The sequence below is a fragment of the Delphinapterus leucas genome, chromosome 10 (genome assembly GCF_059928025.1).
Source record: "Delphinapterus leucas isolate spDelLeu-1000000601 "Yukka" chromosome 10, BTC_Dleu_Yukka2, whole genome shotgun sequence".
In the NCBI taxonomy this organism is placed as follows: Eukaryota; Metazoa; Chordata; class Mammalia; order Artiodactyla; family Monodontidae; genus Delphinapterus; species Delphinapterus leucas.
This window is the reverse complement of record NC_143138.1, coordinates 207,054-218,983: the sequence shown is the minus strand read 5'-3', so window position 1 is coordinate 218,983 and position 11,930 is coordinate 207,054. Positions and strand designations below refer to the sequence as shown.

The 11,930-nt window shown below is 56.0% G+C and overlaps 1 protein-coding gene across 5 annotated transcripts in view; it reads right to left on the bottom strand.

Moving 5' to 3' along the window:
• The window catches only part of DUSP22 (dual specificity phosphatase 22), a 72,075-nt gene that overhangs the window by 16,091 nt on the left and 44,054 nt on the right, over positions 1–11,930 (bottom strand). For 3 of the 5 annotated variants that reach the window (XM_089918179.1, XM_022586513.3, XM_022586514.3), the window contains exons 6-7: positions 10,674–10,845; positions 10,167–10,239 (exon numbers count right to left, since the gene is read on the bottom strand). In XM_089918179.1, the coding sequence (XP_089774305.1) occupies positions 10,167–10,239; positions 10,674–10,845 (245 nt within the window). Of the gene's footprint in view, positions 1–8,683; positions 8,864–9,935; positions 10,240–10,673; positions 10,846–11,930 lie in introns of those variants that run through there. The other 2 variants (XM_022586512.3, XM_022586511.3) reach the window with 2 other exon arrangements.

Genomic DNA, 11,930 nt, shown 5'->3' with positions numbered 1-11,930 from the left:
TGAAGAAAGGACCAGAAAAAATGAACATTTGAAAAATCAGAGAATTTTCATTATCTTTTCACTTGTGCCTCTACAGAGAATGAAACAGAAACAGATTGGTGAAGTCTCGGGTATTAGGAAACGTGAAAAAACCAAATCAGAATGGGGTCGGGAGACCCACGCACATAGGCTGCAGTAAAACCAGTGGGCTTCAGGGCCTCAGTGTTTCCTAGGGAGCTTGTGAGCACAGGTCCACACAGCATACATGACACCAGGGTCCTCTGTGTGACAGCCAGTAATGGTCACGGAATTAAACAAAAAAGAATACGGGACAGAACATAAACACATGCTGTTAAAAATGTTCTTGTTGAATTTTATACTTATCGCTCCAATAAATAAATGAGAACAAAAATTAAATAAATATCACAGTAAAAAGAAGAAAAAAGTCGACTAATACTTTTCAATTGCAATAAAGTATATTTTGAAAATTGGGGAAATACATATGTACCTATACGTTGGTCTGTCACATTAATGAATAATTACAATTTGTTTTAAAGCCTTAACTTTTGTAAATTTGTTGCAAAAGTTAACAAATAAACATAAGGAGAACCGAACTTCTCTTTATGTCAGATTTGTCCATCTATCTTCTCCCATCATTGATCACAGACCTCTTTTGCTTTATTTTAATTTTGAAAAATTTCTTTCATGTTAAGCAACAGATATATCGATACAAATAGTTAGGAAAAGTTTTAAAAGCATAAGATTGGGAAACATTTATAGAAAACCCATTTCACATCAAATTCCATAAATAGCATGTCTATGCGTCTTTGGGACCAATTCTGGTAGCTTTCAAATATCTCTCCAGCCCCAAAATTGCAAAGGCAAGTAAATGTTCAGGTGGTTACACAGGGGCTGCCCTTGGTTATTTCAAATCTACTCTGCAGGCTGGAGACCAAACTGCCCCCGTGGGGCTCAGATTCCAAGTCTTTCTGAATTTAGTGAAAAAGAAAAAGGCAAAGCTAAGCCTAGCTGATTCCCTCTGTGCCAGTGCTGCCTGTTAACTGGGATTCTCTACATTCACATCGTGTAGAAAACATCGTTAATTAAAGATGATGTAATAAAAACAATCACATCTAAAGGTGATGTAATATTATTAAGACTCTACAGCAGACACAGCCGTTATTTAGACTTGGGTCAACCAAAGAAATTTTGGGGGAGGAGTATTTTAGCACTGGAATGGTTTAGGATTGCTGGCTCTTGGTAGACAGATCAACGTTTAGTTGTTTATTACTAAAAGTTATTTGTAGTAAATGCTCTGTGGCCAGTGCGTCTCCACATCTCCTGCACTGGGAGCGCTGAGGCCCTGCTGCCCCCCTGGAGGGACGGCTGTGAGGAGGGGCAGAAGGGATCCCCCAAGTCCTGGTGCCGCACCTGGGGGCGGGGAGGGGACTTCAGGTCGCCAGGGGCACCTGGTGACCATGCTGCCTGGAAGCTCCAGCTCTGGAGTCTGGAGCGCGGCTGAAGCATTTCGGCGGCCCTGCCGGGGACACCCTTGTGCAGAAGTACCTCTGCAGGGTCGCATTGCAGCACCTGGGGACCCCGGAGAGCGGCCGGGCCGCCCCAGCCTGGGCGCACGGTGAGCGCCGCCGGGCTCGGGCCACTCTCTGGGGCCGCCGTACCGCCCCCGGCCTGATAGCCCCCGGCCCCTCCAGCCTCCTCCCCCGCCCGTTTCAGGTGCTACCCGCCAGTCACCTTTGGCGCCTGACCCTCTCTGCCTCTCGGGGACCCAAACCAGCACTGCCCGCCACTACTTCAAGGTGCCGATGACCTACCTATGTCAGTCCCCCGGCCTGGTGGATTCGTATTTGGGAAGGTCCCGCGGGAGCCCATCGGGCTGACGCCTGCCCTCCCTCACAGATCTTCCCCCGCCTCCAGCCCATCCTGCCTGCCAGTCATAGCCAGGCCCCCAGATGCCCTGCACATCTGCTTCCAAGTGCACCTGGCCGTGCCGCCCCCCTCCTTCGCCCTCCGCCCAGCAGGCCCTTGACTCCCCTCCCTTTCCAGCCCCAGCCAGCGCACCCTCCACTGCAGGGGCCTCCTGGCCTGCATTTGTGCTTCTAGCTCAGCATTTGCTCACAGGACATTCCGGAGTGACTGCCCCCTCTCCCCAACTCAGTTAAAAAGCCTTTGAAGGCAGGGCCGCCAAGCCTGGCTCCTCCCCTCCCCCATGGCGGCCTGCGCGAGCTGCTGGGCGCCTGCGCGAGCTGGGCAGTGAGGCCTGACTGAGGCACGCAGTCCCTCCTCCCCCGCCCTTCACAGGGGGGCACAGTTCATAGCAGATGTCAGAGGCCACCCGACCCTGCTGGCCTTCCCTTGGAGGGTGTCATTCCTCCAGATGGGCCACGGGAAGTACAGATCGGGGCGGGGGGGGCACACTGGCAGGCATGGATGCTTCTAGGATGCGTTTTAAAGATGAAAGCGGTGAGTCGCAGGCCAGGCCCCCGACAGCATGCTTCCAGGCCAAAGCGTGGGGGAGAAGCCGGGCTCCTCTCAGACCACGTTTAGCGTCAGCTGCTGACGCTGATGCTCTTGGAAGCCGGTGGTACTTCCTCCTCCTACCACGGACTCTCCGTCCCGCCCATGCTGAGGGCCAGGGCTGCCTGCAGGAAGGAGTCTGGCCCACAGCGAGCAGAAAACCCTGCCAGCCAGCATCCCATTGGGTCTGGGGAGTCAGGACAGGACACAGGATGGGAAACTTCTTCTGCCCCCAGCTTTCCCGTCCTTCTTGAAGACCTGCCCTGCCTCCCTGCCCCCAGCCCTGCCCTCAGCCCCAAAGTCAGAAGGAGGGCCCCTGTTCCTTCAACACACTGTTGCTTCCCCTGCCTCTGTCCTTGATGAGTCTCCACTGAGTTATCTGAGCTGAATAACAGCAAATCCCTGGGCTTCTTGCACAACCCCCCCACCCCGGAGCCCCTCAACTTGTGTAACGCTGCACCTCAAGGACAGAACGCCGTCTGCTTCGGGTGCTGGGCTCCCAGCACCAACCCCACTCTGGTCCAATTCCGTGTTCCTGAAAAGGGCCTCCTGGGGCACCACGACACCCCAGGACTCTGCCCGCCACCCTGGGAGGTATCAGGAAGGCCCGGTGGAGGCACGTATGGCGGACACAGCGCCCACGCAAGGGGATGTGGTGGGAAGAAGAAAGGCTTCCCTCGTGCCTCACCTGTGTTCCTCCTGTCTCCCCACGAGGCCCCGACCTCAGGAGAGAACTCCAGCGTGGATGCCCGCACCCACTGGCATTGCCCCAGGGGTGCTGGCGTTTACAAGGAAGTGGCGACCTTAGCGCAGTGGGGTCAGGCTGCTTGGACTCCAGGCCTCACTCTGCCACTTCCTGGCCTGAGACTGGACAACACTCAAGTTCTCTAGAATTTCTAGAGTTTCTTCATCTCAAAATTGGGGATAAAAGTAAAACCTATGTGACAAGATTGTCGAGAGGATGCGCTTTCGGGAACATCACACACTAAGTGCTCAGTGACTGTCGACCATCCAGAGGCTGCCTGTCCTGTCCTCCAGATGGGGGGAGGGGGGCCAAAGGGGCCTTCCTAGACCATCAGGGGCCACCCCGGGGGCTGCAAGGTGGGCTCTGGCTACGCCTCTGCGCCACCAAACAGGGTGCCGTCCAACCCTGCTCACCCCTCCCAGGGAGTTTCTTTCAGGCGGGTCTGAGAAGAAGTCCCCATGGAGTGGGCTGCCTCCTCGGGGGCTCCCAAGGTGTTCCAGGGAACTGGGGTCGCAGTGGACTTCTACCAGGCCACCTGGTCACGGGTCCAAGGCCTCGGCTGCGCTCTCCCGGCCCGGCACCACCTCTGCCCCGAGCTGCGCATCGGTACCCGCAGCTCTGAGCTCCCAGCAGCGGATGACTCAGGAGGGGCTCTCGTGCCGCGGGAATGGCCCACCGTGCAGCACACCTGAGACGCACCTGATCTCACACCGTCCTGCTGTTCCTGTTGGCATCCGCGTGCTTCACACACACCAAGGGGAATGGAACGTCCGGCAGAGCCGGGACGGGCCTCTCTGGATGCCCTCTGAGGAAGCTGGGCGCCCGTGGCCTCTTGCCATGAAGGGCACACCCTTTGCAAAGCAGGTGACATTTCTCTGGGGCACATGTTGGCCTTTCGATTATTATTTTCCAAAAAGGCTCCCATCAGTGCCTTGGGGAAACCCAGAGCCGACTGACAGGCAGGGCAGCTCGCCAGAAAGCACGGTTCCTGTCTGTGCTGGTCTGGCCACGTCTGGGGGCAAGTGGACTCTGTCCCTCTCTGTGGCCGGAGGGACACACACGTCAAGGTCCCATCACACACGTGCTCATCGTGAGAGTGTCCGGGGGGCCAGGCCCCAACCCCCGTGAGCTGATGTGTCTCCCTGGGTCGAGCTCACAGAACGCACTTGGCATGGTCTGCGTTGTTTCCAAAAACTGTCCCGAACTATCGATACTAGAAGGGATTGTCCTCCCCCAGAACCAGCCCCCCTGCCCCATCTAGTTTTCCTACACAGGCCTTGGTATAAAGGACGTTCTCAGGTCCGATCCCTTCCCCACAGACGCAGCACACCGCCGGGATCAGAACACCGGCGGCCTGTGCTCAGTCAAGGCCGCCAGAGCCCTTTACACACCGTGCAGGTGTTTGCTCAGCCGCGGATGGCAACGCTTCCCCGACAGTGAGCCCAGAGAGGCCCCGCGGCCTCGCGGCCTCGCAGCGGAGCCCAGGCTGCAGGAGAGAACGCGAATTCTGATACTGGCTGCGATAATCACGTCCCACTGTTGCAGCTGGGGGGGAAGCAAGAGAGCAAAGTGTCCCGGTGAAATGCAGCCGCCGTCACCGGATTCAAGCACCTGACAGCCTGGGTGTCCTAGCTGGGGGCCCAGCGAGACCCCAGTAAACCCTCAGAAGGGACGGTGAACGTTCTCAAGCCTCCGGGAACAAGTCAAAGGCCTTTTTTTTTTTTGTTTCTTTTTCCCTCCCTTTCTCTGGGCAACAAAAAGGAAAGGGAAGAGGAACTTCCCTCCGAAGTCTTGGTGATTTCTTCTTAAGTACATCTATAAATACAAGCGTGTTGAAAGCACATTCTCGATAAAATTATTAATAACGCAGGGTCAGGATGGGAGGGGTCACCTAATGTGGGATCACAGGGTATTGAGTCTTAGCATGTTCCCTATTTTCAAGACTAGATGCTGGTGTGCAGGGCAGCCTGTCGTGACCAGCTCTGACTTTCCCTGGGCTCCCAGGTTCTGCTGCCTAAGGTCCCAATGCCCCTTGACGTTGCCCACATGGCTCCCCTGAACGCTAAGGAGTCCTCTAAAATAAAATTTAAAAACAACAGAACACAGCTGTGTGCACACACACGCATGCACAGCAGTCCCTGGAATTTGTAGGCTGTCTGTCTCATGCACCAGCAACAGGAAGCAGCCCCAGAAGTTGGAAGTAGGGTCCCCTGCTGAGACGGAAGCTGGAGAGAATCAGCACCCCATACATAAAAAAGCCCCCAGGGGGAACCTATCCCCAGGGGGAAGCCCAAGGTTCACAAAGTTGCTCTGAGAGACGTGAGTTAAGTCAGAGAACCAGCTCAGGCAGAGGGAGCGCGGACCAGGGTGGCTGCTGAGAACATGGACGGGGACATAGGAGGCTGGAGGCTGCAGAAATGCTCCAGGGCGCGATGGCAACAGCACGCCTCTCTGGGCACGCCTGTCAGGACACCCCGCCCCCAGGTCTCAGCCCCCACATCCAGGAGCGTAGGGAGATACCTCAGGACTAATTTACAAGGTGCTTTACTCCTTTTCTTTTCCCGCTTTATTGAGATATAACTGACATATAACATTGTGTAAGTTAAGGTGTACAGCGTGTTGGCTTCCAAAAATCTGATAATGAAAGACAGCCTAGTTAGGGGATAAAATTAGTCTTCATAAAGCTAATGTTTTATCTTTCACAATAAATTAATAAATTGGACATTTGGATTGGACATGAATTGTCGCAAGTATGGTGCCTGGGAGTCTGTTCCGGGTCTGTGGACAGACTTGAGCCCCTGGTGCGCGAAGCTGGGTGCCAGCAGGGCGTGAGCCCCGTGGACGCCTCTGGCCAGCGGCCCCTTCAGTCTGCCCTCAACGTGCCAGAGTCCACACCCCACCTCGGTGTGGGAAGAGCCATCGCCAGGGAAGCAAGCCCCTCACGGGTTCTGGTCCTGGGAGCAATGGCCTCCCCCTCCCCAGTCTCCCTCAAGCCCCATTCGCCTCCGCACCAAAGCCCCGCTCTGGGCGCCACGACTGTCGCCTGGATGGCCGTGATTGCTGCCTCCCGACAGGCCCCCAGCGTGGGCCCCCTTCCCCCGCACCATCACGGTGCCTGCTTGCCCAGCACGTTTGGCAAGCCCCACTCCGTGCCTGCAAAACGGCGTCCACGCGCTTGCAAGGCTCCACGCCTGGGGACCAGACCGCGGGAAGCTGCAGGGCACCCGCCCTCTGAGCTTGGTCAGCTCCAGGGCTGGCGTGAGAAGGAAACCAGTTACTGTGCCAAGCAGAGAGCGAAAGCCTGGGCCTTTGCCTGTTTCTGCAGCTTTGTCTGCACCTCTCATCAGCGCCCACCCCTGTGCCTACTCTGGTCACCCAGAGAGACTGTGGCCTCTCCTGCGCGCATGCCAGGCCCCTGCCTGGACTCCCCCGCACCCACTGTGCCAGCCAACTCCAGCACTCATGCTTCAGGCCCCGATAAGGTACCACCTCCTCTGAGATGCCGTCCTGGGACACGACCTCCCTCACCCAAACTGGAATGGCCTCTCTGTGCCTTCCCCACACACAGCACCAGGGGCACCTATACCAGTGCTTATGGCCGGCTCTGTAACCACCAGTTTTCCTAACTGCCAACCCCACCAAGCTAGTCTTTCTGAGAATCAGGGGTGGGTCTGTGCACCCTGCCTGAGTCCCAGAGTGCCAGCTGGGATGAATAAGCATTTCTCAAGCAAACTGGCAAATGACTGAATGAAGAGAGGCAGTGCAGGTCTCTTCCACCATGGGCCACGATCCTGAGACCCAGGCTGGACAGACCTGTGTTCAAAGAACATCACAGAAAAGACAGCCTAAAGAAACTGCCAGGGCCACGACCCTTCCTCTAACAAGGCAAGGCCCTTGGGGCAGGGGGGTTCACCGTCCCCACGTCCATGTGACCTGAACACCTGCTCTGGTCTCGGAGAAGGGGCCTCTGCCTCTAACATCTAAGCACGGTTAATACCATCTAACGGAAACGTCCGTGTGCATTTGGCCACCACCCACCATGGCCCCAAACAAAACCCCCAGAGAGACTGGGGGGAGCGGGCAGAGGCTTTGGCTCGGACAGCCGTGCACACGGCAGCGGTGCTGGCTTTGGCTTGGACAGCCGTGCACACGGCAGCGGTGCTGGCTCTCCCAGGGGCCCTGGCGTTAGAGCCTCACAAACCTCTAAGTGCAAAGCCCAGGGCACTCTGCCCCTCCCTCTCACATCGCACACTGATTTGAGATCAAAACCTGGGTTCAGGCGAAGTAGCACTAACGTTTTTAGTTTTCGGTGTGTTTCTTGGCCTCTCTGAGCCTCAAGTGAATGAAATAATACCTTCTCTGTGGGTTTATACGGCTTCAAGGTGATAGTTCGTGACCCGCAGAGCACCGATTACTGGGTGATTGTCGTGGGTGCCACGAGGGGTAGGGGAGCCCACAGGGTTGGGGCCGTCGCCAGAAACCCTGCTTCCCTCATGCTGTTTCCTCACGCCCCCCGGCACGCCCTCACAGGTGGGCAGTGGAGACACCTCGGGGCCTCGAGGCCTGGCACCTCCACCTGGATCACCTGTTCTTCACCCAGGTAGGCCTACTAAGTCAGAATAAGCATTGTGGTGCCCGTCACCCCACACCCATCAGGGGCCGTTCTGGCACAAAGTGTCCTGCCCCGAGCCCTTGCCAGGAGCGCCCAGGCGCTGCAGACGCAGCACACAGGTCAAGCCTCCTTCAGCCACTGAGCCCACGCGCCTCAGCTCCCGTGGTCCCGCCAGACCTCTCCTTTAAGTAAACCGTTACACTTCCTTCTTCCCCCACTGGAGTGAGTTAGACGAGAGAACGCTGGGAAATCAACTTAAACTGCTCTTCACACCAGCTACTGTCCTTCACATTGAAGCTGAGACTGGAGTTGGGAGATGGCCCTGCGCACCCTCCGGACTTCCCTCTGCTCAAGCGGGGGACTCGCTTTCTCTCCCAGGGAAAGTAGTTCACGTCTCCTGCCGTCACTACCCTCCTTCTGGAGGATGGCAGTGGCCTTAAAATAAAGCAGCATCACTGCCAGGGGCAGCCTCCGAATGTGCCTCGTGGCGCCCGTGGAAGAGCAAGTGGGATCCACACCCCAGCTAAGGGCAGGCGCAGCGCGTGCAGCTGCCCTTCACCTCAGATGCATGCACGTGTGGTGGAGGCGAGACCCCAGGACGAAACAGCCCAGGAGACAGTCCCCAGGGGCAGGTGTGCCCAGCAGGGCCCTCAGGAGTGGCAACCGCGATCACCACATGGTCACCGGGTGGGGCAGCAGGGCCCTGAGATGGCCTGGGGGCAGCAGGGCTACGGGCGGGCGAAGAAGGAGCCACAGCAGGGGAATTAGGTAAAAATCCTTCCCTTGTCAAAGAGGACGCGTAGCTCCCAACGTGATACACAATTGCATATGTTTAAAATGAAAACAGGTGAGTTCACACATTACTTCTGGACACTGAAAAATGAACTCTGGCTGCTTTTCTTCCGGGCAGCACCTAAACTCTGGCTTTGCAATATTTCAGGTACATTACAGTCTTCTGAGAGAGGCCCAGTACTTCAGAATCCCTGGGGTGGCTGTGGAGAAAGAATGTTACTGGCAACCGATATTAGGACAACATTTCAGGTTACAGGAACAGATCTAGGCGTTCACATTGTACCCGCATTTAAGCCTTCAAGCTGACTCCTAAATACTTCTGTTAACATATTTACATTTGTTTTTGGTTTAAGGAAAACATTACTTTAGAGCAAACTGCCGTGGCTGTAGGTGAGGAGCTCCGCGGCTGCGCTTTCCTTTCCTGCTGCACATCTGCGGCCCGCACGAGTGTGGAGCCTGGCCCCCGGCTTGGCCTGACTTCGGCTTTACCCACCACAAAGCACCCCCAAAGCCCGCATCAGAAGCTTCGAGTGGCCCAATGATACGATCCTTTTCCCGTTGGCTTCAAAAGCCATCGTGACCAAACGCTTTCACCCATGAGGCAGAGTTGATTGGAATAATGAAAAACACTTTTTCAAAAACCATTTCATGAGGTAGCTGAGATCAAATCCCAAATCCACAGCAGACACAAAGGCGCTTAATAAGTGCTCAGGCATTTTAAATGTATTTTTAAGCGCAAACCGTGACAGCGCCTGACGACTGCTCTTTCTTCCCGAATCCCAAAGGTGCGCGCAAGCCTTGACGACTGCTCTTCCTTCCCGAACCCCAAAGGTGCGCGCAAGCCTTGACGACTGCTCTTCCTTCCCGAACCCCAAAGGTGCGCGCAAGCCTTGACGACTGCTCTTCTTTCTTCCCGAACCCCAAAGGTGCGCGCAAGCCTTGTGAGGAGGCCCCCAGAGTGAGAGCGGCGGGGGGGCTGGGAGGAGGGGGAGCTGGACGGGCGCCGGGGGCGGGCGTCTGGGGTGCTCCCCACACGACCCAAGGGCAGGCGGTTCAGGCAGGCACCACCGAGTAGGGCGCGGAAGGGCAGGGCTGGGCAGGGCCGGCTGCAGCAGGGGGCCCTCCACGGCCACCTCCAAGTGCCTTCCGGCACGGGGAAAGGCAGTGAGGCCGACGCCGGCAGTGTGGCTTTCACGGCAGCTCCCGCAGCGCGCACATCCAGCACTCACGCTCACTCACACACACACACACACACACACACACGAGCGCGCGCGCGTGCACACTCCCCAGCCTGTGGCGCAGAAGCTGGGGGTGGGGCTGCTGGGGTCTCGGGGGGGCCTGGATCCACCGGGACACCCCTTCCTGTCCGCGGGCAGGGGCGCCAAGGGCTCAGCTAGGTCTCCGTGGTGCAGCTGCCGTAGGCCAGAGGAGGTGAGGCCGGGAGGCCACCCCAGCGCCTGGCGCCAGGCGGGGGCTCCGCGCGCCCCTGCTCTTTGTATTTACCCAGAATGCCTCTGGCTTCTTCTGCATCCCGCAAAGGGCTCTCTCCGTACTCCTCCTTCAGCCACTGGCGGAACTGGAGAAGTGAAACAAACCAGGATGTCACACAGCTCATCCCCTACACTCTCACCTGTTACCTGATGGTGTAGGTTTGCCCCTATGAACAGGGGGCCAAGGGGCATCGGGCAGTCAGCTCTGAGGCTGGCCAGCCAGTGTCTAGCAAGAGAAATGACTGCTTCTTCCAGGTTCTGGCCTGAGAACGTGAAAGCAAGCCTGACCAAGGAAATGGCACTTGACCCCAAGGCAGAGAAACAGAAACTAACATGGGGCCTGAGGACAGTGGGAAAAGGGAATGACCGCAGCGGCTGGTGGACGAGTGGCCAGTGATACTGCAGAGGGGCTGAAGGGGTGTCCTCGGAACAGCCGACCTCTGGGGGCCTTTACAGCCTCCACAAGTCTAGGCGGGCACGGAAAGACGGAGGTGTGTTCCCAGCCCCTGAGCACGCTCACCTGACAGACCTGGTGTTCCTCAAACTCCTGCAGCTGCCTCTGGAAGCCCAGGTTGGGGTTTGCACAGGACCTCCCCGCACGCACAGTGCGCAGGGCATCTTCCCAGCCGAAGTCGGTGACCGTCATGATGTATGCGACCACCAGAGTCACACTCCTGGAGACGCCGGCCAGGCTGCAGGGCCAAGAACCACACAGGCAAGGGAGGGTCGGGGACTCTGAAGGCTTCACTGCGGAAGCCTGCCTGCCCTGGGGTGCGAGTGCACAGCAAGCCAGCACGTTACTAGGAAATTACTCAGAACATACCAGCTCTCTCTCCCTTATGACACTAGAATCTCAGGCATCCTTTACCTGTGTAGCCTCATTTTTTAATTGGTTTTCTACTGGCTGTGTCTCCGGACACTTCACTGTCTGATTCCCTATTGCTCCTGAGCTCCTCTTCAGATAGTCCCCATTTCCCTGGACAGATAAAGTAACTAAAGGACATCCAGGGACTGGAGGGGTCCAGGATCTGAGCAACAAACCCAGTTATAATCTGCAGCCGTTCAGACAGCTTCACGTTTTTAGAGTCTGGTTTTCTTAGGGATATAAGGGCCAAGTCTATAACTTAAAAAACTCATTAAATACAGAAGCCCTTACCAAATATTTTGTGATCCTCTTCACATACATAAGCAGAGTGCCAGCGTGGGCACGCTCTGCAGGCCATAACGGTCAATTTTCTCTCACAGGCTGAGTAAGGGACCGATTTTAAATGCACATGCAAATTACGGCAGTCACAGAGAGGTTGTGCTGCGTCAGACTTGGAGTGCTCAGCAACGGTTTAAGATGGGGAAGTTTAGCAAATTTCTCATTTTTAGAAAAGCCTACCTTCAGATTGACACAACTGTATGAGATACAAATTCCTAGAACATCAGGACTGCACATATTCAAATATAAATAATAGTAATAGTAAAAAACCACTCTCAAGTAGCGGTTCTTCCTGCATATCAGAAAAACTGAGAGAGCGTTAAAAAAAATACATACTCTTGGGCTGCACCCGGGCAGATGCCCTCACCAGGCACAGGACTCCAGAGCCCCTTGAAACGGCCCTGACTGCGCCGCAAAGCGTTTTGAAGCAAATGTCACAAAACCTGCACTTTGTGTTTATCACATGTCCTGCTCCTTTTAAAAGTAAAATGAAAATGGGCAGCGATGAAACGAGGGCCCACATTCCCTGAGTGCTTGCGATGTGTCAGGTGCGGGGCACCGTGCTTGAGTTCT